This window comes from Procambarus clarkii, chromosome 2, assembly GCF_040958095.1.
Source record: "Procambarus clarkii isolate CNS0578487 chromosome 2, FALCON_Pclarkii_2.0, whole genome shotgun sequence".
In the NCBI taxonomy this organism is placed as follows: Eukaryota; Metazoa; Arthropoda; class Malacostraca; order Decapoda; family Cambaridae; genus Procambarus; species Procambarus clarkii.
The window spans coordinates 43544318-43566752 of record NC_091151.1 but is presented as its reverse complement, the minus strand read 5'-3'; the positions used below and the strand labels follow the sequence as shown (position 1 = coordinate 43566752).

Sequence of the window (22435 nt, the reverse complement as noted above, 5' to 3'; positions counted from 1 at the left end):
CACACCACACCACACCCACAAACACTTCCACACACAAGCCACACCACACCCACAAACACTTCCACACACAAGCCACACCACACCCACACAAAGCATTACACTTTTATGCCCCAGCAAACAGCGTTGAAAAGAGGGATTTTTGCATGAGTCCACAGAGGGCAGGAGAGCCCGCTATGTTATCAAACAATAAAATGGGACAAAAAATCTCAGGAGCAATATAGCACAGGTACCAGATATTTTGTCTCTCTCTCTCTCTCTCTCTCTCTCTCTCTCTCTCTCTCTCTCTCTCTCTCTCTCTCTCTCTCTCTCTCTCTCTCTCTCTCTCTCTCTCTTTCTTTCCTCCAGCATCGCTTCAAATTTTCATTACGGCACTTCAAAAGCGTTTTAGGGAAAGAGACTAGACTCCCCTGTTCTCTCCAACCATAACTGTGAGCATTTTGACCAATCACTGACATAGTAAATCTAAAATCTAAAAATCAAAATCTTAAATTATTATAATTACGTGTTATACAATCGTTATAATTCAAGTTGAGTCATTTATTTAAATTTTATGTAGACAATTATAAATGCACAATCATTTATGAATCAATTTTATGAGTTTGAAATTGAAATATAATTTTGAACCACACTTCTCTGTGGTAGAAATCAAAACAGTATGGCTGTTCCAGCCCGAGTTATCTGTTCCTCCGGAAAGTTTAACATGACTTACGCAGACTTTTGATATTACATTTTATTACATTTATATTAAGAACGCTCCTCAGGAACATTTCCCGGTTGTTTTCGATATGAAAATCATACAGAAGGAGATCTTACAGAAAAGTTTATGTGGGTCTTAAACCTGCTACAAGTGCTTCTATCGTATAAAAAGCGACGACCCAGTAGCCACCCACTGAACCCAACCAAAAGCAACCAATTTAACTAACAATAATTCATGTCACCTAGCCAAATCCCACCAAGAGTTACCCACGTAACCTATCCTAAGCTAACAGAAACAAAGGTAATCCAGTTAACCCATTCATAACCAGGAGTAGTTCACGTAGTCTAAGCCAATCTAACCAGCACCAAGTCACCCTCATCTAACTTCACCTAACCGAGGCCAACCTAATCTAAATAACCCAATGGTAACACACCTATCCTAACTTAGCCAAAAACAATCCACCTAGCCCATTTTGCTGCATAGTCTGCGTTCGATCCCCGAAGGTCGAAGTGGTTGGGCGCTTCCTTCACTTCGTGCTTATATCCCAGCTTCTTGTCCTCATATCCCCGCTTCTTGTCCCCATATCCCAGCTTCTTGACCACATGTCCCAGCTCCTTGTCCTCATATCCCAGTTCCTTGTCCTCATATCCCAGTTCCTTGTCCACATATCCCAGCTCCTTGTCCACATATCCCAGCTCCTTGTCCACATATCCCAGCTCCTTGTCCACATATCCCAGTTCCTTGTCCTCATATCCCAGCTTCTTGTCCACATATCCCAGCTCCTTGTCCTCATATCCCAGTTCCTTGTCCTCATATCCCAGTTCCTAGTCCTCATATCCCAGCTTCTGACCTCATATTCCAACTCTGTTCTCATATTCCCTCCCAGTACTATATAATCATTCCGGCTTAATTACAGCTTTCTCTTGATAATTAAATCCCCCTTTAAAATAAACTCCACGGAACAGCATCCCCCCAGGTTCACATTTGGTAATAAAATTAGCACATTATAACCATCACTTCCAAAATGTAAAGTCAATTATCAAATAAATAAACTTGTATACTTACCCTGCTTGAAATAATGCTTGTGAAATCACACACACACACTTGGACCTTGAAAATAAGAAATCTATGACTTGTTTTCAAGTCAAAACGTTGTTCCAAACTCACCGATGATGGTCAGGTTGACGAGGCTGGTGTGGGTTGGCGACTTGAAGAAATCAACGCGACACTCGTAGAGTCCCGCTGCCTCCACCCCCACGCTCCTGATGGTGAGAGTGGCGGCGTCTCTGCTCACTGTGAGGGCTTCTCCTGCCTGCTGGAAGTTGGACTGGAGCTGGGGCGCCCGCCCGTCGTAGCTGCGGGAGGAGGGAGACGACAATGTGTCGGTCAAGAGGATGGGAAACTCTCAGAGGCAAGTGGAAAGACGAGAGATGTGGATGTCGCAGCGATATAATTGAGGGATCGACAAGTGGAACGTTCCGTGGTCAGGGAAAGGAACACGTGTATAGCTTCTTGGTCAGGAAGATAAGTAGCTTATTGGTCAGGGGAAGATGATGACGTGGGAGGCTCCATGGCCAGGGAGAAGAGAAGGAACGCGTGAAGCGCCTTAGAGGGAGAAACACTTGGGAAATTCTGCGATCAGGAGGAGCAAGAGGAACACACATTGACCAAACAAAAGTCAGGGAACGATGCTGGGAACAGATACGAGAAGACGTATGTAAATCAGAGAGGTGTGGCAGGGCAAGAGAGCCAGGCTGGTGAGGAGGAGACCATAAGTTGCCAAGATAAGAACACCAAGACTGTGACCACAGTCACAGTCTTTAAATATATTAGCAAATATGTTTACCTCTATTGAGAGCGCGTGAGCCTATATTTTTTTAATGAATATTCATTGAAATTTGCTATCTTTTAAGAATTGAACCTGCTATAACATTGAACCCGATATCTTTAGGAATAATTGAGAGTGCCAGGGGACAGAGTGCCAGGGGACAGAGTGCCAGGGGACAGAGTGCCAGGGGACAGAGTGCCAGGGGGACAGAGTGCCAGGGGGACAGAGTGCCAGGGGGACAGAGTGCCAGGGGGACAGAGTGCCAGGGGGACAGAGTGCCAGGGGGACAGAGTGCCAGGGGGACAGAGTGCCAGGGGGACAGAGTGCCAGGGGGACAGTGCGTAATTCAAGGGACCAGGATTAGTACAAAATGACCGTGCAACTGCTGATGTCAAATGTACTCGAAAATGAAAACGAGAGGAAACCGGAAATAAACATAGGGAAACCGAAATAAATAATACGAAAAGCGAGCAAAAGGAAAACAAAAGGAAAACACTAAAGGAGAAAAAACGAAAAACAAAAAACGAAAAACAAAAAACGAAAAGAAAACGTCGAGGGAACTAAAGTAAAACCAAAGGATATCGAAAGGGAATAAACAAATAAATCGAAAACAAAAAGATATGAAAGGAAAAAAAAGAGAGGAAATAAAGAAGGAAATCGAAGAGAAAACGAACGACAGGAAAATGAAAATTACCCCATCAACCCCATAATCCCAAAACCGTCACTATAGAGTAGTTCGTGCACTGAACTAATGATCAGATATATAATTAACAAATAGGTGGGCCCAGGAGAGGCCCCATTCTAATAGAATTAGCAGCTGGGAGAGTAAACAGCTGGAGGCTCTCACATACCAGCCCATCCTCCTGGTTTGGTAGTACTTATAGTGACGTCGAGGACCATAGTGTATAGTGTGTGTGTGTGTATATATATATGTCGTACCTAGTAGCCAGAACGCACTTCTCAGCCTACTATGCAAGGCCCGATTTGCCTAATAAGCCAAATTTTCATGAATTAATTGTTTTTCGACTACCTAACCTACCTTTTCGGCTACCTAACCTAACCTATAAAGATAGGTTAGGTTAGGTTAGGTTGGTTAGGTTCGGTCATATATCTACGTTAATTTTAAGTCCAATGAAAAAAAATTGACCTCATACATAATGAAATGGGTAGCTTTATCATTTCATAAGAAAAACATTAGAGAAAATATATTAATTCAGGAAAACTTGGCTTATTAGGCAAATCGGGCCTTGCATAGCAGGCCGAGTATGACGTTCTGGCTACTAAGTACAACATATATATATATATATATATATATATATATATATATATATATATATATATATATATATATATATATATATATATATATATATATATATAAGTACAACGAAATTAGAAAGGTAGTAATCAGCACTGCTGAGTTGGACAAACTGGAAAATTATTTTCTGCTGTTGCAAAGATAAACTAAACTTACCTAACCTGCCTAGGCCTAATACACGAAATCTGAGGCCTTATATAGTACATATGTGTACTATACTAGTCCTAGGAATATTTGTTTAAGCTTTTGTCCGACTTTATAAAATGAATAGTAGAATGTTCTTCCATCTACGTGCTTAGTAAGTCAATCTTTGTACTATGTTGCACGTAGTTGGAAAAACTACTATCTAAACAGGAGAATGGGTTGCATATTGAATACCATGGAGGGGGGAGGGAAGGGGGGGGGTTATAGACACAGGGGTGAGGTATTTGTCTACCTACTGAGGTGGGAGGGGGGGGGGTGATGAGAGACTTACCTCTCCTCTGTTATGTGATATCTTGGGGAGCGAGAGGGGGGTGGGGGGGGGGGGTCTGTGTGCGTGTGAGTTGCCGTCTGTGTGTGCGCGTGAGTACCGTGTGTGTGCGCCTGAGTACCGTGTGTGTGCGCCTGAGTACCGTGTGTGCGCGCCTGAGTACCGTGTGTGCGCGCCTGAGTACCGTGTGTGCGCGCGTGAGTACCGTGTGTGTGCGCGTGAGTACCGTGTGTGTGCGCGTGAGTACCGTGTGTGTGCGCGTGAGTACCGTGTGTGTGCGCGTGAGTACCGTGTGTGTGCGCGTGAGTACCGTGTGTGCGCGCGTGAGTACCGTGTGTGTGCGCGTGAGTACCGTGTGTGTGCGTGTGAATCCCGCCTGTGTGCGTGCAGATGACTCATTCATTATACTAAATATTCGTGTGAACTCAGGGTAAAGATGTGGGAATTGGAAATCGTACGCACATCCCAGGAGAGAATATTTAGGTTCGGAACCATAGGCCAGGCGAGGCCACTAGGGGATTGGAAAAAATTTCCCACGAACCGCCAATCGTCATAACAAAGGCCGAATGGTCCTTAATCCAGCCGCCAAATCCCCTGTTTATGGATAAAAAAAAAAACGGTTCGATCATTTTTCGAACAGTGCTTCGTTGACGACCTCTGTTCGAATCCCCAACGCTATAAATGCCAGCCCGTCGTCCAAACAAAGACCCAAAAGGGATTCCATGCACCCGTCAAACCCTCTGTTTATTAATGAAAAATGGTTTACACACGACTCACAACTGATTTCTTTCGAACACTTCCGGAACAAGTGTTTAATTGACGAGTTTTGTTCGAACCACAACGCTGTAAATGGTTCACCCACGTACTACAAATACAAATAATCGCCAACAGAACCTAAACACCTAACCTAACCTATGCCTATTTATGCACAATATGATAGCATATTATAATATTTATTTATATTTGAGAAAATTCCCGTTTAGAATGAACAGCATGTAAAAATTTATAAATGCGTCTGTGGGGGTCGACCGCTGGATGTAATGGACTTGAGTCGAGGACGGGTTGAAATGCTTCATCCTTCAAATACAAATAATCGCCAACGGAACCTAAACACCTAACCCAACCTACGCCTAACTATACATAAATCTTTAATGAGAAATAATATTAATTTAAATGAGAACAAACCTATTTTTAATAGTACGTTAAGACTGATCAATGTGTCTTTGGTGCGGGGGGGGGGGGGGGGGGACGGCCGCCGCTTTAACGAGCCTGGCCTGAGGCCGGGTTGCAGACACGTAGCCTGGACGAGCTCGCTTCTATCAAGCTAAATATAAAAGACTAAGAAACCGCTCGACAGTTGTTTGGGTGTTGTATTCTAGCCACACAGTCAATGCCTTAGGTAGTTTCTGGAGGTGCCATCAGTGCTTCCCACCAATGAGAGAGACACCATGAATCATCTAGTTCACTAATATGAATCAGTTCGAATTTGAAGGTCAAATTAGGAGGAAATAAAAAAAAATAGTGTAAGAAACATATAGGTATTAGAGAGGGAGAGAGAGAGAGAGAGAGAGAGAGAGAGAGAGAGAGAGGGAGAGCGAGAGAGAGTGTGTGAGAGGGAGAGTGTGTGAGAGGGAGAGTGTGTGTGAGAGGGAGAGTGTGTGTGAGAGAGAGAGAGTGAGTGTGTGAGAGAGCGAGAGAGAGGGAGACTGAGACTGGTTTATGACACCTAGGAAGACCATAAAAATGTAAGGAGCAAGAGCTGCATGAAATTTTAAGTAACTGGAAATTTACAGCCTCACGAACGCAGCTCGAAAGTCGCTACTATCATAAAGTACTCATTAAACCAACTATTTCATTTTTGTTTTACTTAATCGTACATAATAATGAACAGGTCAGATATTTATGGATAACGATTCACTAATAGGTCGAGAAAAGTTGATAAAACATTTATTTCAGCTCTTCGCGTAAACCAATATAATATTCGATATATATACACTTACATACATATAAATATATTTATATTCATATATATATATAAACTTGTATACATATATACGCTTATATACATCTATATATACACTTATATACATCTATACACTATCCGAGCCTCGAACCCGCGACCACAGCAGAGGAAGACTAAGAGTTCAACCGATCAGGCTGCAAACTCCCACAATAAGAGCAGGTCTCGGAGAGAGAGAGAGACCACTGGTATCCAGCCTGAGACTCACTTGAATCCACCAGCAGTCTGCAGGCTTCTCGTTGTCCTAGACCACGTGAGTTTGATTTCATTGTGTATCTGAAGATGGGGTACGGTTGATTAGCTAATTTACCTATGCCTGAATGCTTGGGGGGATGTTATATGTAAAATTCTTATACTGGCTTCAGTAGAATATATTAGAGACTATAAGATTCTATTGACTAAGGCATTCTCTCGCTGCTTCATGTATCTTAAATTACCCAGGATGGCAAAGTGGGCTCATTCTGCTCCACCCCTTAATATTGGGTGTGGACTACGTTTTATACAGAGCGGCACTTTCCTGTCTTATCCTCAAACATAGTTTTCCCACTAAAAAGAGACAGAAACGTATCTCATTTGGGCTGAAAATAGCCCAAAATGCCCAGACGTTCCGTATCGGACCACTTGACTGTGCGTGGCATGTAAAGGACCTACTTATGCCAGGGAGCGGCTTCCCTCTCTCATTTCTGGTCTGACTTAGAAGCGATTTTCCATTTCCTGGTTAATACGGCCCAATACTTAACCCTTTTGCAGCATTTCTCGGACTATTTGCTTTGAGACGCATTTTATGAAGGGAAGAACATTTTCCAATATTTTTGGGGGAGCCTGAATTTAATTCCTAGAAAGCGTTGCCTGTAACTTTGACGCAAGTATTTGTAATGTTGTTGTTGTTGCTGACAAAGTTGCTGTTCAGTAGTTGTTTCTTCGTGGACATGGCAGTGATCAGCGTCTTTCCACTGATGTTCACCGTAGTTGCTGGCCACTGATATTGTCAGTAGTTGCTGGTCACTGATATTGTCAGTAGTTGCTGGCCACTGATACTGTCAGTAGTTGCTGGTCACTGATACTGTCAGTAGTTGCTGGCCACTGATACTGTCAGTAGTTGCTGGTCACTGATACTGTCAGTAGTTGCTGGCCACTGATACTGTCAGTAGTTGCTGGTTACTGATACTTTCAACAGTTGATAGTCATTGAGCAACCCGTCAACTCGAGTTGTCACAAAAAATTGAGGCACTAGATTACCCGAACCTAACCAGACCACTCAACCCATGAACAGACAACGTAGCAGCCCCCCCCCCCCCCCCCTGTCAATTTCGCGATCCTGTATGATTTGTAGTATACTATATTTTGACGTTGGGGGATTTTAACGTCAAAATACGATGCATTATTCGAGAGGACATAGGTCGTTGATACTCATATAGGTTTGAGAATGAGGCAAAATGGCGTCCTTGTCATTTCGTGTGCGGGATGAATTTTTTTGGTTTTCAGCCAAATTAGTGACTTATTTTCCATGTGAATTTTCGTTCGACATTACCATTATTAAAATAACATCGTAACACTTTCATTAACATCGTAAATTCTCTCTCTCTCTCTCTCTCTCTCTCTCTCTCTCTCTCTCTCTCTCTCTCTCTCTCTCTCTCTCTCTCTCTCTCTCTCTCTCTCTCTCTCTCTCTCTCAGAGAGAGAGAGAGCGCGAGCCTTTATCCGTTCATGCTGAAAAATTTCCCAATGAAACACAGTGTTATGTGACGATGGCTTCCCACAGCTGATCAGTCATTACCGCCTTAGGGGACGTCTCCAACACACATGTCACGTCTCCAACACATATGTCACGTCTCCAACACATATGTCACGTCTCGAACACATATGTCACGTCTCCAACACACATGTCACGTCTCCAACACACATGTCACGTCTCCAACACACATGTCACGTCTCCAACACACATGTCACGTCTCCAACACACATGTCACGTCTCCAACACACATGTCACGTCTCCAACACACATGTCACGTCTCCAACACATATGTCACGTCTCCAACACATATGTCACGTCTCCAACACACATGTCACGTCTCCAACACATATGTCACGTCTCCAACACACATGTCACGTCTCCAACACACATGTCACGTCTCCAACACACATGTCACGTCTCCAACACACATGTCTAGTATGGAACAATGTAAAATTAAGAAACTGTAAGGCACAAATGTTGTGTGTGCCGGTGACATTTGTCCTGAAAATTTGTTCATTTTCAGAATTTAAGCAGATCTCGAAAGTGAAAAGCGTTATCTAATGGGGACCAAACCACACACCAGAAGATGAGACGACGACGTTTCCGTCCGTCCTGGACCATTATCAAGTCGATTTTGAATGGTCAAGGACGATCCAGGTCCGTCCTGGACCTGAACCATCCGTCCACGGTTCAGAACGGACCTGAACCATCCGTCCACGGTTCAGAACGGACCTGAACCATCCGTCCACGGCTCAGAACGGACCTGAACCATCCGTCCACGGTCCAGAACGGACCGAAACGTCGTCGTCTGCTCATCATATCTTCAGCTACGTTATTGTGACCCATCGTCTACAGAGCGTTATCTAGATTTTAAAGTCTTGTGCAGAATGTAGTGTCTAGTAAGTAATGATAGAACATGGTAAATGTGATATTGTCAGTTTCTGCTACATTACAAAAGTTTACTTGTGCAGCATTCATTTACTGTCTCTTCATGTTTTATCAAAGATTAAAGAATATCTTTAAAATTTTTAATTATTAATTATTTTGCGTTTACCCAAAAAATATTATAAAAAAACGTTGAATTGATATTGGCATTAAAGGTTTCGTATCGCCTATTCCTCGGCAACTTTCCTCGGCTCTTTTTGGAAGTCTGATCTCGTTATTCCTGTACGAAAAAGTGACCATTCAGTCCCCAAACTCGTTAACGCCTACTGCACACCGGCTCCGTTACTTGGTTTTTGATGAGGCCTGTTATGACCTTTCGTGACCCCGAAGGTCATACCAACAGCAAACGATGAGTCACAATAACGTGGTTAGAGATGTGATGACCAAACCACACACTAGAAGATGAGGAGACGACGACATTTCTGGACCGTCCTGGATGGACCTGGACCGTCCTGGACGGACCTGGACCGTCCTGGACGGACCTGGACCGTCCTGGACGGACCTGGACCGTCCTGGACCGACCTGGACCGTCCTGGACGGACCTGGACCGTCCTGGACGGACCTGGACCGTCCTGGACGGACCTGGACCGTCCTGGACGGACCTGGACCGTCCTGGACGGACCTGGACCGTCCTGGACGGACCTGGACCGTCCTGGACGGACCTGGACCGTCCTGGACCATTCACAATCGACTTGATATTGGTCCAGGACGGACCGAAACGTCGTCGTCGCCTCTTCTGGTGTGTTGGTCACCATACCAACATGTTTAGAGATTGTTACAAATATGACAGAAGCGGTGATCTTTTCTCAATCTTTGGCGGCTTTGCTTACAATTATTAAACAGTTAATGAGCTCCGAAGCACCAGGAGGCTGTTTATAACAATAACAACAGTTGATTGGCAAGTTTTCATGTTTGTGAACTGTTTAATATATGTAACCAAAGCCGTCAAAGTTTGAGGAAAGATGTACACGTTCTTAAGTACTTGCGTAACTGCTGCGTGAATCTGGCCCCTGGGGTATTTTTTTTTTCTTGTGAAGACCCGAGAAGTAGAGCAAAGGGTGTATACGGAGACACTATTTCTTAAGTAATTATGGTGATTTCTTGTCTTGGCCTGCAGCTTTCATTATTCCAGTTTATCAAGATGTTTATTTACTGTTTATAGTACATGTTTGAGTGTGTATTTGCGAGACTGCACACGTGAAAGTATTTGAGAGTGTGTGTATAAGAGAGTGCGAGCGTGAACGTTTGTGTACTCACCTATTTGTGCTTGCGTGGGTTGAGCTTTGGCTCTTTGGTTCCGTGTGTGTGTGTGTGTGTGTGTAATTACCTAAGTGTAATTACCTAAGTGTAGTTACAGGATGAGAGCTACGCTCGTGGTGTCCCGTCTTCTCAGCACTCTATCATATAGCGCTTTGAAACTACTGACGGTCTTGGCCTCCACCACCTTCCCACCTAACTTGTTCCAACCGTCTACCACTCTGTTTGCGAAAGTGACTTTTCTTATATTTCTTCGGCATCTGTGTTTAGCTAGTTTAAATCTATGACCCCTTGTTCTTAAAGTTCCAGGTATCAGGAAATCTTCCCTATTGATTTCATCAATTCCTGTTACTATTTTGTATATAGTGATCATATCACCTCTTTTTCTTCTGTCTTCTAGTTTTGGCATATTTAATGCCTCTAACCTCTCCTCGTAGCTCTTGCCCTTCAGTTCTGGGAGCCACTTAGTAGCATGTCTTTGCACCTTTTCCAGTTTGTTCATGTGCTTCTTAAGATATGGGCACCACACAACCGCTGCATATTCTAGCTTTGGCTTAACAAAAGTCGTGAACAATTTCTTTAGTATATCGCCAGTGTGTGTGTGTGTGTGTGTGTGTGTGTGTGTGTGTGTGTGTGTGTGTGTGTGTGTGTGTGTGTGTGTGTGTGTGTGTGTGTGAATATTTAGAAACATAAGAGTTAGAAAACAAGGTTATCACAAGGAAGAAGGCATATAAACTTGAACTATCCCCCGAAATTCTTCATCATCTTCACAATAACACGGCCATTCACTGTGATATAGTACCGCATACCTTTCAAACTCCACGTACTCTCACTGTAAGGTTAATTGACACAATGTTATTAATCTATGAACGCTAGACTATACCGCTTGAGAAGAGGGAAAATGAAGACATTCTTCTCAGGTGGTTAAAGGTGAACTCTCCCCCTAACAGACTGTGCCTGGCGGCTTCCAAGACTACTTATGGTCATTAAGGAGGATCCAGATCTCTGGTAATATACAATCTTGGATGCCATGCTCAGCCTTTAAACAGCTGGCAATTTAGCCTTTTACGAAAGATTTCTGTGGAGGAGAACAACTCAATGAGTTTTGAGTTATGAAGAAGCTTCTTAATGCTCCAATTTTTTTTAGCAACTTTTTGTTCAAGTATTTCGAGCTTGACTCTAACGTGAAATGAAGACAGAATACTTATTTTGACGTAAAATTCCAGAACATATATCAGGTGTTCCATCTCATCCATGTGGGACTATATCCGCACTTAAGAAGTACAGTTGGTTTAAAGTGCTATGTACTTTTGTGCACTGAGATTCAGTGTAAGTTTCAGTTTTGTAATATGTTTCATTGTATCAATGTGATGTAGCTTAGTGTAAATGCTGCTTACTGTACCTTTGTGTAAATGCTGCTTAGTGTACCTTTGTGTAAATGCTGCTTAGTGTACCTTTGTGTAAATGCTGCTTAGTGTACCTTTGTGTAAATGCTGCTTAGTGTACCTTTGTGTAAATGCTGCTTAGTGCACCTTTGTGTAAATGCTACTAAGTGTACCTTTGTGTAAATGCTACTTAGTGTACCTTTGTGTAAATGCTGCTTAGTGCACCTTTGTGTAGTGTGGTGAAGTTTAGTGTAGTGTGGTGAAGTTTAGTGTAGTGTGGAGTATAATTTTGTTGTATAGTGAAATGTAGAGAAATGCAATGGAATGCGGTGGGTTTAGGAGAGGAGGGTCTTGGAGCATAGTGGGATGCTTACAGTGAGGTATGGTGCACATCAGAGTGATGTGGTGTATCGTGGAGCTGTGTATACATAGTGTGGTGTATGGCGTACTGTAGCATTGTAAGGTGAATACAGTGTAGTGTGATGAACAACAATGTAGTGGTGTTGTGTGTGATATATTTTAGCATCATCTATTTCGGTACAGTGCGCTGTAATGATGTATAGTGGTGTAGAATAGTGTATGGTGGAGTGTAGTAACATAGTTTTACAATGAAACATAGTATGATTCGGTGCAGCGCCGTGTTGCATAGTGTAGCATAAATTTGCACAATAGTACAGTGTACCAAAATAGGGTATAGTGAACTATTGTATGGGAAGTATTCTGTAGCATACCATATTATGGTGTAATTTATGATATTGTGGATTAGTGAAACAAAGTGATTGGGCAGTATATCGTGAATTGTTGAAAATTATCGTACAACGTAGTACAGTGCAAGACAATGCACTGCAGTACGGTGCAAAATAATAGGGCAAAGCACAGTATAGTGCAGTGTAGTGAAACCGGCGCTTAGTGTGGAATAATCTAACCTAATCAGGCATAGTGTGATGAGTGAAACAGTGTGTTACACCCACTGTGGGAAGCTTGAGGTGTAGTTGTTGCGTGTGTACGGTGTAGTATAGTGTATCGTACCGTGTTGCTACATGGTACGCTGTCCTAGTGCAACTAAATGTGCAAAGTGTAGCGTAGTTGAGTGTACTGTACCATAGCTTAGCGTGACCTAGTGCAGGCATAGTGTTGCAACAACTGAATTGTACTATAGTGCACTATAGTGTAGTGTAGGGAAATCTGATAATATGGTGTGGTGAATAGAAATATTTTATGATGTATCATGATGTAGGTGTGTGGTGTATTACAGCGTGTGGGTGTGTGGTGTATTAGAGCGTGTGGGTGTGTGGTGTATTAGAGCGTGTGGGTGGGTGGTGTATTAGAGCGTGTGGGTGTGTGGTGTATTAGAGCGTGTGGGTGTGTGGTATATTAGAGCGTGTGGGTGTGTGGTATATTAGAGCGTGTGGGTGTGTGGTGTATTAGAGCGTGTGGGTGTGTGGTGTATTAGAGCGTGTGGGTGTGTGGTGTATTAGAGCGTGTGGGTGTGTGGTGTATTACAGCGTGTGGGTGTGTGGTGTATTAGAGCGTGTGGGTGTGTGGTGTATTAGAGCGTGTGGGTGTGTGGTGTATTAGAGCGTGTGGGTGTGTGGTGTATTACAGCGTGTGGGTGTGTGGTGTATTACAGCGTGTGGGTGTGTGGTGTATTAGAGCGTGTGGGTGTGTGGTGTATTAGAGCGTGTGGGTGTGTGGTGTATTAGAGCGTGTGGGTTGTGGTGTATTAGAGCGTGTGGGTGTGTGGTGTATTAGAGCGTGTGGGTGTGTGGTGTATTAGAGCGTGTGGGTGTGTGGTGTATTAGAGCGTGTGGGTGTGTGGTGTATTAGAGCGTGTGGGTGTGTGGTGTATTAGAGCGTGTGGGTGTGTGGTGTATTAGAGCGTGTGGGTGTGTGGTGTATTAGAGCGTGTGGGTGTGTGGTGTATTAGAGCGTGTGGGTGTGTGGTGTATTAGAGCGTGTGGGTGTGTGGTGTATTAGAGCGTGTGGGTGTGTGGTGTATTAGAGCGTGTGGGTGTGTGGTGTATTAGAGCATGTGGGTGTGTGGTGTATTACAGCGTGTAGTTGTATGGTGTATTACAGCGTGTGGGTGTGTGGGGTATTACAGCGTGTGGGTGTGTGGTGTATTACAGCGTGCGGGTGTGTAATGTATTACAGCGTGCGGGTGTGTGGTGTATTACAGCGTGCGGGTGTGTGGTGCATTACAGCGTGCGGGTGTGTGGTGTATTTCAGCGTGTAGGTGTTTAGTGAGGTATTGTGTAATGCAGTCTGGCGCAATGTAGAATACTGTAGCAAAGTGTGGTGTATTCTGTGGTGGTGAATATGCACTTGTGATCTGTAGTGTATCGTAGTTTGGTGCAATGTATAGTGTGGCATTGTTAAGTAACGGAATACAGGACTGGGTAGTGTAGTGTAGGACGGCTATAGTGTAGTGTAGGACGGCTATAGTGTAGTGTAGGACGGCTATAGTGTAGTGTAGGACGGCTATAGTGTAGTGTAGGACGGCTATAGTGTAGTGTAGGACAGCTATAGTGTAGTTTAAGACGACTATAGTGTTGTATGGGACGGTTATAGTGTTGTATGAGGCGGTTATAGTGTTGTATGAGGCGGTTATAGTGTTGCATGAAGCGGTTATAGTGTTGTATGGGACGGTTATAGTGTTGTATGGGACGGTTATAGTGTTGTATGGGACGGTTATAGTGTTGTATGGGACGGTTATAGTGTTGTATGGGACGGTTATAGTGTTGTATGAGGCGGTTATAGTGTTGTATGAAGCGGTTATAGTGTTGTATGGGACGGTTATAGTGTTGTATGGGACGGTTATAGTGTTGTATGGGACGGTTATAGTGTTGTATGGGACGGTTATAGTGTTGTATGGGACGGTTATAGTGTTGTATGGGACGGCTATAGTGTAGTATGGGATTGTTATAGTGTTGTATGGGACGGTTATAGTGTTGTATGGGACGGCTATAGTGTTGTATGGGACGGCTATAGTGTAGTATGGGACGGTTATAGTGTTGTATGGGACGGTTATTGTGTTGTATGGGATTGTTATAGTGTTGTATGGGACGGCTATAGTGTTGTATGGGACGGCTATAGTGTTGTATGGGACGGTTATAGAGCTTGTAGAAATATTGTTTAGTGTGTAGAGCTGCGTATAGAAGTAAAATTCTATGATGTGTATTGTACTATAGTGTATTGGTATCTATAATGTTGTAGTAGAGTGTATTGGTGTCTATTGTATTGTAGTATAGTGTATTGGTGTCTATTGTAGTATAGTGTATTGGTGTCTATTGAATTGTAGTATAGTGTAGTAAAGCAAAGTATTATGAATCGATGAGAATCATAGTACGGTGTAGTGGTGCGAGGTATGGTATAGTGTTCTATAGAGCAGTATGGTGCAATGGGGCGAAGTGTATCAAGGTGTAGGACATCGTAATATGGTGGAGTGTAGTGATGTGAGGGTCTGATCCTGTCCATGATACTCTTGACTAACAGCCACAAGCAAATTATCCTATTTGTGAGCGCGTAATTGGAGCGTAAATCGAATAACCGAACTTGAACTGTTTGTTTTAAACCAGTAGTAATGTATAATAGCAGTGAATGTAAATGGGTCATAAGTTCAGAATCGCTGTTCGAAAATTAGAAAATCCGAAAAAAACGTGTTTTTAGCGAGTATAGTTTTAAGGCTTTAGGGTCTCGGTAGTGCAGTTGGGTTCGTTCTCCAACCCGTCCTCGACTCAAGTCCATTACATCCAGCGGTCGACCCCACAGACGCATTCATCAATTTTAACATGCTGTTCATTCAAAACATGAATTTTCTCAAATATAAATTTAATGTTATAAGATATTAGCATATTGTGCTTGTAAGGCAAAGGTTAGGTTAGGTTAGGTTAGGTTAGGTTAGGTTAGGTTAGGTTAGGTTAGGTGTTTAGGTTCTGTTGGCGATTATTTGAATTTGTAGTACGTGGGTGAAGCATTTACAGCGTTGTGATTTGAACAAAAGTCGTCAGTGAAGCACCTGTTCGGGAAGTGTTCGAACTTCATCAGTTATGAGTCGTGTGTAAAGCGTTTTCCTTTATAAACGGAGGGTTTGGCGGGTGCATGGAATGGACTTTAGGCCTTTGTTTAGAGGACGGGATGAAGGGGGATACCCCATTAAATCCTAAAGTGTGGAATAGGAGATGGCGCTCACTTAAATACAGGATCATAAGGGAAAGGAGGGGGGGGGGGATGGAAGAGGGCTTATCTTGAGACATAGGTGAGAAGGAAGAGTACCAGAGTTCGGACATTTGAGTGAATACTCACCTGGAAGAGTTTGATTCATGGCAGTAAGATGGTATTCCTCAGATACGGGATAACTAGATGGGAGAGGATACTCACCTGAGGACTGGTGTGAGTTAAGAGGTATAGTCACCTAGAAACAGGAGTACCGTGTTTGTGAGGGTATATATAAAGGGCACCCACCTTAATTATTATAATAGTATGAAAGAAGTAAATGGCAGACACCTTGAAACAGTGGAATGAGAAACGGAGTCATAGTCACCCTGAGACACGGGTCTGAGAGAGGCAAGTCGTGGTCACCTTAAGACTAGGAGGGGGAGGTCCTTTGAACTAGGAGGCAGCCACCTGAAGGCTCACATCCATCAAAGGAACGCGAGAGTTACCGCAGGACGGAACCATGCCGACGTTGGCGGGGAGTACTCACCTGAAGACTGGCGTCCGGCCGCCTCTCTTGTACCAGAGGATGAGCTTGGGTCTGTCCCCTGGGGTGCGGGGGTTGAGGTAGCAGGGCAGGTCACTGGAGCGGCCCGCCACCCCCGTCACAGACCACACTGAAATAAACAACGCATTTTTTTTACGAATGTAGAATAAAAAACAGCAAAGGAAGTGAAACAAAATTCGATTATTTAATCTAATATTTTTTATATAATTGTTATTATGGTATAATATATATGGCTCGGATCTAAAAACGTTTCTATCCTATTTGTTTTTAATGACTATGTAATATTGCTTTGAATTACCCTTTTTATGACTTTATGTGTGGGGTCAGTAGACAAAGTATTTACAGATTTGCCTGGGATGGATTTAAATTGTTTTGATATAATTGCAAATTCATTGTTGCATGTAAAGATTGAACAAGGCAAATAGTAGAGTACTTGAACTCCCCTTCCTTAACACTCACACAGTCGGAAGGAGTGCCAAAATGGAAGAACGAGTACTTACTAGGAGGGAAACAAAGGGTTATAGTAAGAGGGAAGATATCAAAGTGTAGAGATGTATAAGGAGGAGGATATCACAAGAGTCGGTCTGAAGCTTCATCTTGTTTTTCAGTTTACGCCAAAATGTTACAAAGAAGACTGGCCTCTTCAAATACAATACTTACTGATGATGAAAAACTGTCGGTACTGAGATAGTTCAAGAGCGGCTGTGATTTACTGTTAAAGATAATATGGCAGCTTCAATAAATGGTCTAGAGGTGGCCACTCTGCATAGGCCTACCCAAATGCAAAGTTGCAAGGAAACATTCTTGTCAGATAATCCACGCAGCAGTATAAAATGAAGAAGAGAAAGAGCATTGTTGCAGAAAATTAAACTGACCAGCGAGTAGAGATGATCTCTAATACTAGAGAAGTACATTCCCTGAATAACTTCTGGGGCACAGGTACAGTAGACTGGTACACATATCCTGAGTAACGTCAGGGGCACAAAGTGGAAAGTTTAAAGTGGAAATTAAAAGGCTGTCTGACAAGTAGAATCGATTTAACAATGCGGTCATTTAAACGAAATTAATTCACATTTTTAAATGTAAATGTGACGAGAAAGACAAGAGAACTGAGATGAAATGACTGAATGTAGGAGCCGTACCTATTCCTATGGATCATCATGGATTCGAACGCCGTCCAAGCACAAAGCGAGGCCATTTCTCTATCGATCATCCTAAATATACAGTTTGAACTCGCACTTCGGAATCACTACGTCCCAGGTAAAGAAGCAGCACTCTACAGTTAGGAGAAAACATAACAGTGTCGTAGAAGATCGAGAAAGCACTAATATACGAATAACAGTGGCTCGAACGCCGGGTCTCCAGAACTAAAGCTCACCATCCCTCCCCGCCTACCCTCTTCGCCCCCGTGTTCACTACTTGGTATACATATATACTTAAACATATGAATATATTAACATGAGCTAAAGGATGGCGCTCAAGAGCTATATATATATCTCCCTCCCCCCGTCTGCATACAAAAGGGGGGAGTTATATACATTCACACACGAGTACACCTTAATACACAGAGACCAACCATGTAGCGTCATATTGCTTCGCGTATACTAGATATACACATTCACACACACACACACACACACACATACACACACACACACACACACACACACACACACAGTGATTTACACCCAAATACACTGGAGACCATCCAAGCAGCGAGACATCTCAAGAAGCCTCCTGTGACATCCAGGGGGGAGCAAGACTGTGTGGATTGTGGGGGCCCTTGTTGGTCGGGTCTGTGTGGGGCCCTGTTGGTCGGTTCTGTGTGGGGCCCTGTTGGTCGGTTCTGTGTGGGGTGTGGGGGCCCCTGTTGGTCGGGTCTGTGTGGGGGGCCCCTGTAGGTTGGGTCTGTGTGGGGTGGGGTCCTGCCAACCCTCCACAGGACTTGACCAGTTAACCCTGTCCTTGATTGCTAAAAGCCTTAATGACATTGGGAACTCGGTGTGTTAACATAGACACGATCACATATTCTGGACGCCCAGACCCTGTTCACTCGAGATCCTGCCACACTGAGGCCCCTCTGCTTCCTGCTCAACTCATGAATAGCGTGATAATTAAAACACACTACTAAATATACCTATTCTGGACCAAATACACTTTTTTTTTTGGTAGTACGCTCTTTTGTTCCTGCACAGTGGTCAGGTTATCTCGACTTTTCGTGGTAAATATTTTTTTTTTTTTTTAACCACCTGCCTAAACAAGTCTGTTATAGTTTATGCTCATAGTTATCTTGAGTTATCTTGAGATGATTTCGGGGCTTTAGTGTCCCCGCGGCCCGGTCCTCGACCAGGCCTCCACCCCCAGGAAGCAGCCCGTGACAGCTGACTAACTCCCAGGTACCTATTTACTGCTAGGTAACAGGGGCATTCAGGGTGAAAGAAACTTTGCCCATTTGTTTCTGCCTCGTGCGGGAATCGAACCCGCGCCACAGAATTACGAGTCCTGCGCGCTATCCACCAGGCTACGAGGCCCCCCTTAGTTTATCGTTTTATGCATCAATATATAATTTTCTTTCTCTCTGGTTTTAATTCTAATTTAATTCTTATGCTTCAGCGTTATTAGGCCGTTTATCATTCTGTGGCATACATTAGTCATTTATGGCTGATGCAGTATCTCATTTACTGAGGCACCTGTGTATTTTTTACCCAAAAATAAAAAGACATTTTATTGCTTAAAATAAGTTGGCACTTATATATTTAGCAATCATGCAAGTAACGTCTATAAATAATAACTTATTAAAACTGGTCCTTTTTTCAAGAACAAATTACAATATGAGTTTTGGAATGTGGTCTTGGTAAATCGTCCTCAAACCCCTTATTAATAGACAATAAATAGACACCACAAAAAAATATGAACAAAAGTCTTCAGTCTGTCTCTCTGGAACAACTCATAAGCAAGGTGAAGGGCCGACGACGTTTTGGTTCGTCCTGGACCATTCTCAAGTAGATTGTGTCGTCGAAGTCGAAAGTCGACCATTCTCAAGTCGAAACGTCGTCGTCCCTTCACCTTCTAGTGTGTGGTCTGGTCAACATACCTCAGCCACGTTATTGTGACTCATCGCCTGCAACTCATAATCAAATCTGATTGTCTGCGTTAATTAGTCAGAAGTAGAAGTAGAATTATATTCTTTAATAGACATGGGATTGATGTTGCAGCCAAATACGTTTAAACTTTCATCTCAGTAACGGATAGTCAAGGTGACCACACATTAGAAGATGGAGAAACGACAACGTTTCGGTCCGTTCTGGACCGTTATCAGGTCGTCGTGATTCGACTTGATAATGATCCTGGACGGACCGAAGCCTTGTCAATTCCTTTATTTTCAGATGTGTGGGTTAGGAGCCTAATTTTCAGATATTGTGACTTAATTTCTGCAGCATTAATAATAATAATATTAATGATAGTAATGTACAAGCTTGGGGTTGGGACTACCAAGTGTGCGGGTTCGAACCCTCTTCATGGCTCCTGCTGATTTTCTCAATTGTAATAATAATAATAATAAAAATATTAACAATCACTGAAATTAATGACTATAATAATTAGTAGTATTGGGATTAATAATTTTATATTAACAATAATATTATACATTATTTCCATGAATATGATTGTAATCGTTTTAATTTCATTCCGATAACACTAATCAACTTTCTACTCATACCCGAATACACTTTTCGAGCGAGCTATCATGCATATATTTTTTTTAAGCTAAATAGAGTCTATGTAAATGACAGGTAATTTGAAAGTGAAATTATTTTTTTTTTGTTTTTATTTTTTTAACATTGTCAATAAACTCGTCAGGGGTAGTGAGGTGACTTTGCAACATCCTATTAAACTTTTTCTGTGGCTGAATTGGTAATTAGTCGCATTATTCATGCTTCTCCCGTTGCAGTTTTTAAAATTTTGGGCTTAAAATTTAAAGTTTCAATTTTTTTCCAGCGTTGAAAAATTTTGTCGTCTCTCTCATTCGTTTCTCGTGTTCTGGTTAACTAATTTTTATTATTCTCTTCTGTTTTTAATTTATTACATTTCTTCTTTCACATTAATTCTTATACTTAAGAATTTGTTAAATTTTTGCACCGTTTATCGTAATTTTTTATTTAATTCATTTTAAGTTGTGGTAGAGTTATATATTCTTCTCTCATTTCATTTCAGTTATAAATTTCAGTTAGTTCTTATAATAGAAGTAGGATTCCTTGATTGTTTCAAGCGTAGGGTAGACATATATGTGATTGAGATTGGGTGGACATAAATAGGAGCTGCCTCGTATGGGCCAATAGGCCTTCTGCAGTTATCTTCATTCTTAAGCTCTTCTTATGTTCATAAATAATTCATCGGTGTTTTTAGGTCAGTTTTAGAGATGCTATAATTTTAGTTATAATAATTTTTGTTTTTGCTGCGTCTGGTGAATTGTATAATTTTAACTTTTAATAATTTTTTATATAATAATATTTGGTTACATTTTAGGTACGCGAAAGCTAAGTAAAAATAAATTCCGCTAAGTTTTAAACTTCCTTTTATTAAGCTTACTCCATTAGCATTAAGTTTTTTAGGTAAGCTTAACTTTGCTACTTAGCCTTTCTGCTGTAAGCTTAGTCATACTGAGGTGAGCGTAGCCTTTATCAGGTAAGTTACATTTTAAATAATAGGCATAATTATTCCCCATGTTAGTTTAAATGTTATATGCGGTACATTTCAGTGCTTCTTTAGTTAAGGTTTACACTATTCTCAGTTCAGGTTTACACAATCATGCTGTTATAAGCTTGCAGTATACCTCAGGAAAGCATCGCGTCTTAAATGACGCTTTTAATGCTAACAGGGTAACTTGGTCATCAGTTTGACGAAGACGTTCAATGCCACCGTTGAACGTCTTCGTCAGGCGTACGTTCGCCAGCCCATCATGAAAGCCAAGGGCTGTCAGGGGTCACAACGTCAAATACTATCAATAAAAATGCTATCAATATCAAATGCTATCAATAAAAGTCAGTATTTGGACTTGTAGTTCATTGGCCACGTTCGTGACTCTGGAAGGTGTTCCGAACGTGTTTCGTTCACTTCCAGTTTGTAGTATAAAGGCTCCCGAAATCAACGTAACTAAAAACACCTCACCCAACCTTACCTAGACCTAACTACACGTAAACCCACAATTTATAATAATATTCATTTACATTTTCAGAGGGGAAAAAATTCTATAATACTGTATGGAAGGTTCCTCCTGTTGATTGTCTGTTGAATAGTTAGACACTGCACAAACTTTGTAAAGTACAAAAAGTAACTTAATTGACTTACAGCTCGGGCTGCAGGAGGGGGTTGACTTTCGTCCAACTTCATATAGATTACCGTCATAGGGATTGACAGTTTGCCTTGGGTAAATCTACAGTTTGCCTTGGGTAAATCTACAGTTTGCCTTGGGTAAATCTACAGTTTGCCTTGGGTAAATCTACAGTTTGCCTTGGGTAAATCTACAGTTTGCCTTGGGTAAATCTACAGTTTGCCTTGGGTAAATCTACAGTTTGCCTTGGGTAAATCTACAGTTTGCCTTGGGTAAATCTACAGTTTGCCTTGGGTAAATCTACAGTTTGCCTTGGGTAAATCTACAGTTTGCCTTGGGTAAATCTACAGTTTGCCTTGGGTAAATCTACAGTTTGCCTTGGGTAAATCTACAGTTTGCCTTGGGTAAATCTACAGTTTGCCTTGGGTAAATCTACAGTTTGCCTTGGGTAAATCTCAAATAGGAGAGTAGTAAAACACACAAAAATGCTTAAAAAAAAGATATTTGGCGCACAGCTCCATTATTGTTAGCAAATTATGAAGAATAGAGATTATAAATATAAAAAAATATAAAAATTTAATTGCCAACATGTTATACTAATATTGCAATATTACGTGTGTTTAAAATTATATTTTTTTTAATAGCATGATATTGACTCTTTAATCTCAATCTAATACTATGAATTTTTATTTATTATTATTATTATTATTATTATTTTTATTATTAT

At 42.0% G+C, this 22435-nt stretch overlaps 1 protein-coding gene across 2 annotated transcripts in view; it reads right to left on the bottom strand.

Moving 5' to 3' along the window:
• The window catches only part of LOC123748132 (kin of IRRE-like protein 2), a 311143-nt gene that overhangs the window by 171005 nt on the left and 117703 nt on the right, over window positions 1–22435 (bottom strand). For both annotated transcript variants that reach the window (XM_069324939.1, XM_069324941.1), the window contains exons 2-3: window positions 16362–16488; window positions 1865–2052 (exon numbers count right to left, since the gene is read on the bottom strand). In XM_069324939.1, coding sequence (XP_069181040.1) covers window positions 1865–2052; window positions 16362–16488 — 315 coding nt within the window. The remainder of the gene's footprint in view (window positions 1–1864; window positions 2053–16361; window positions 16489–22435) is intronic.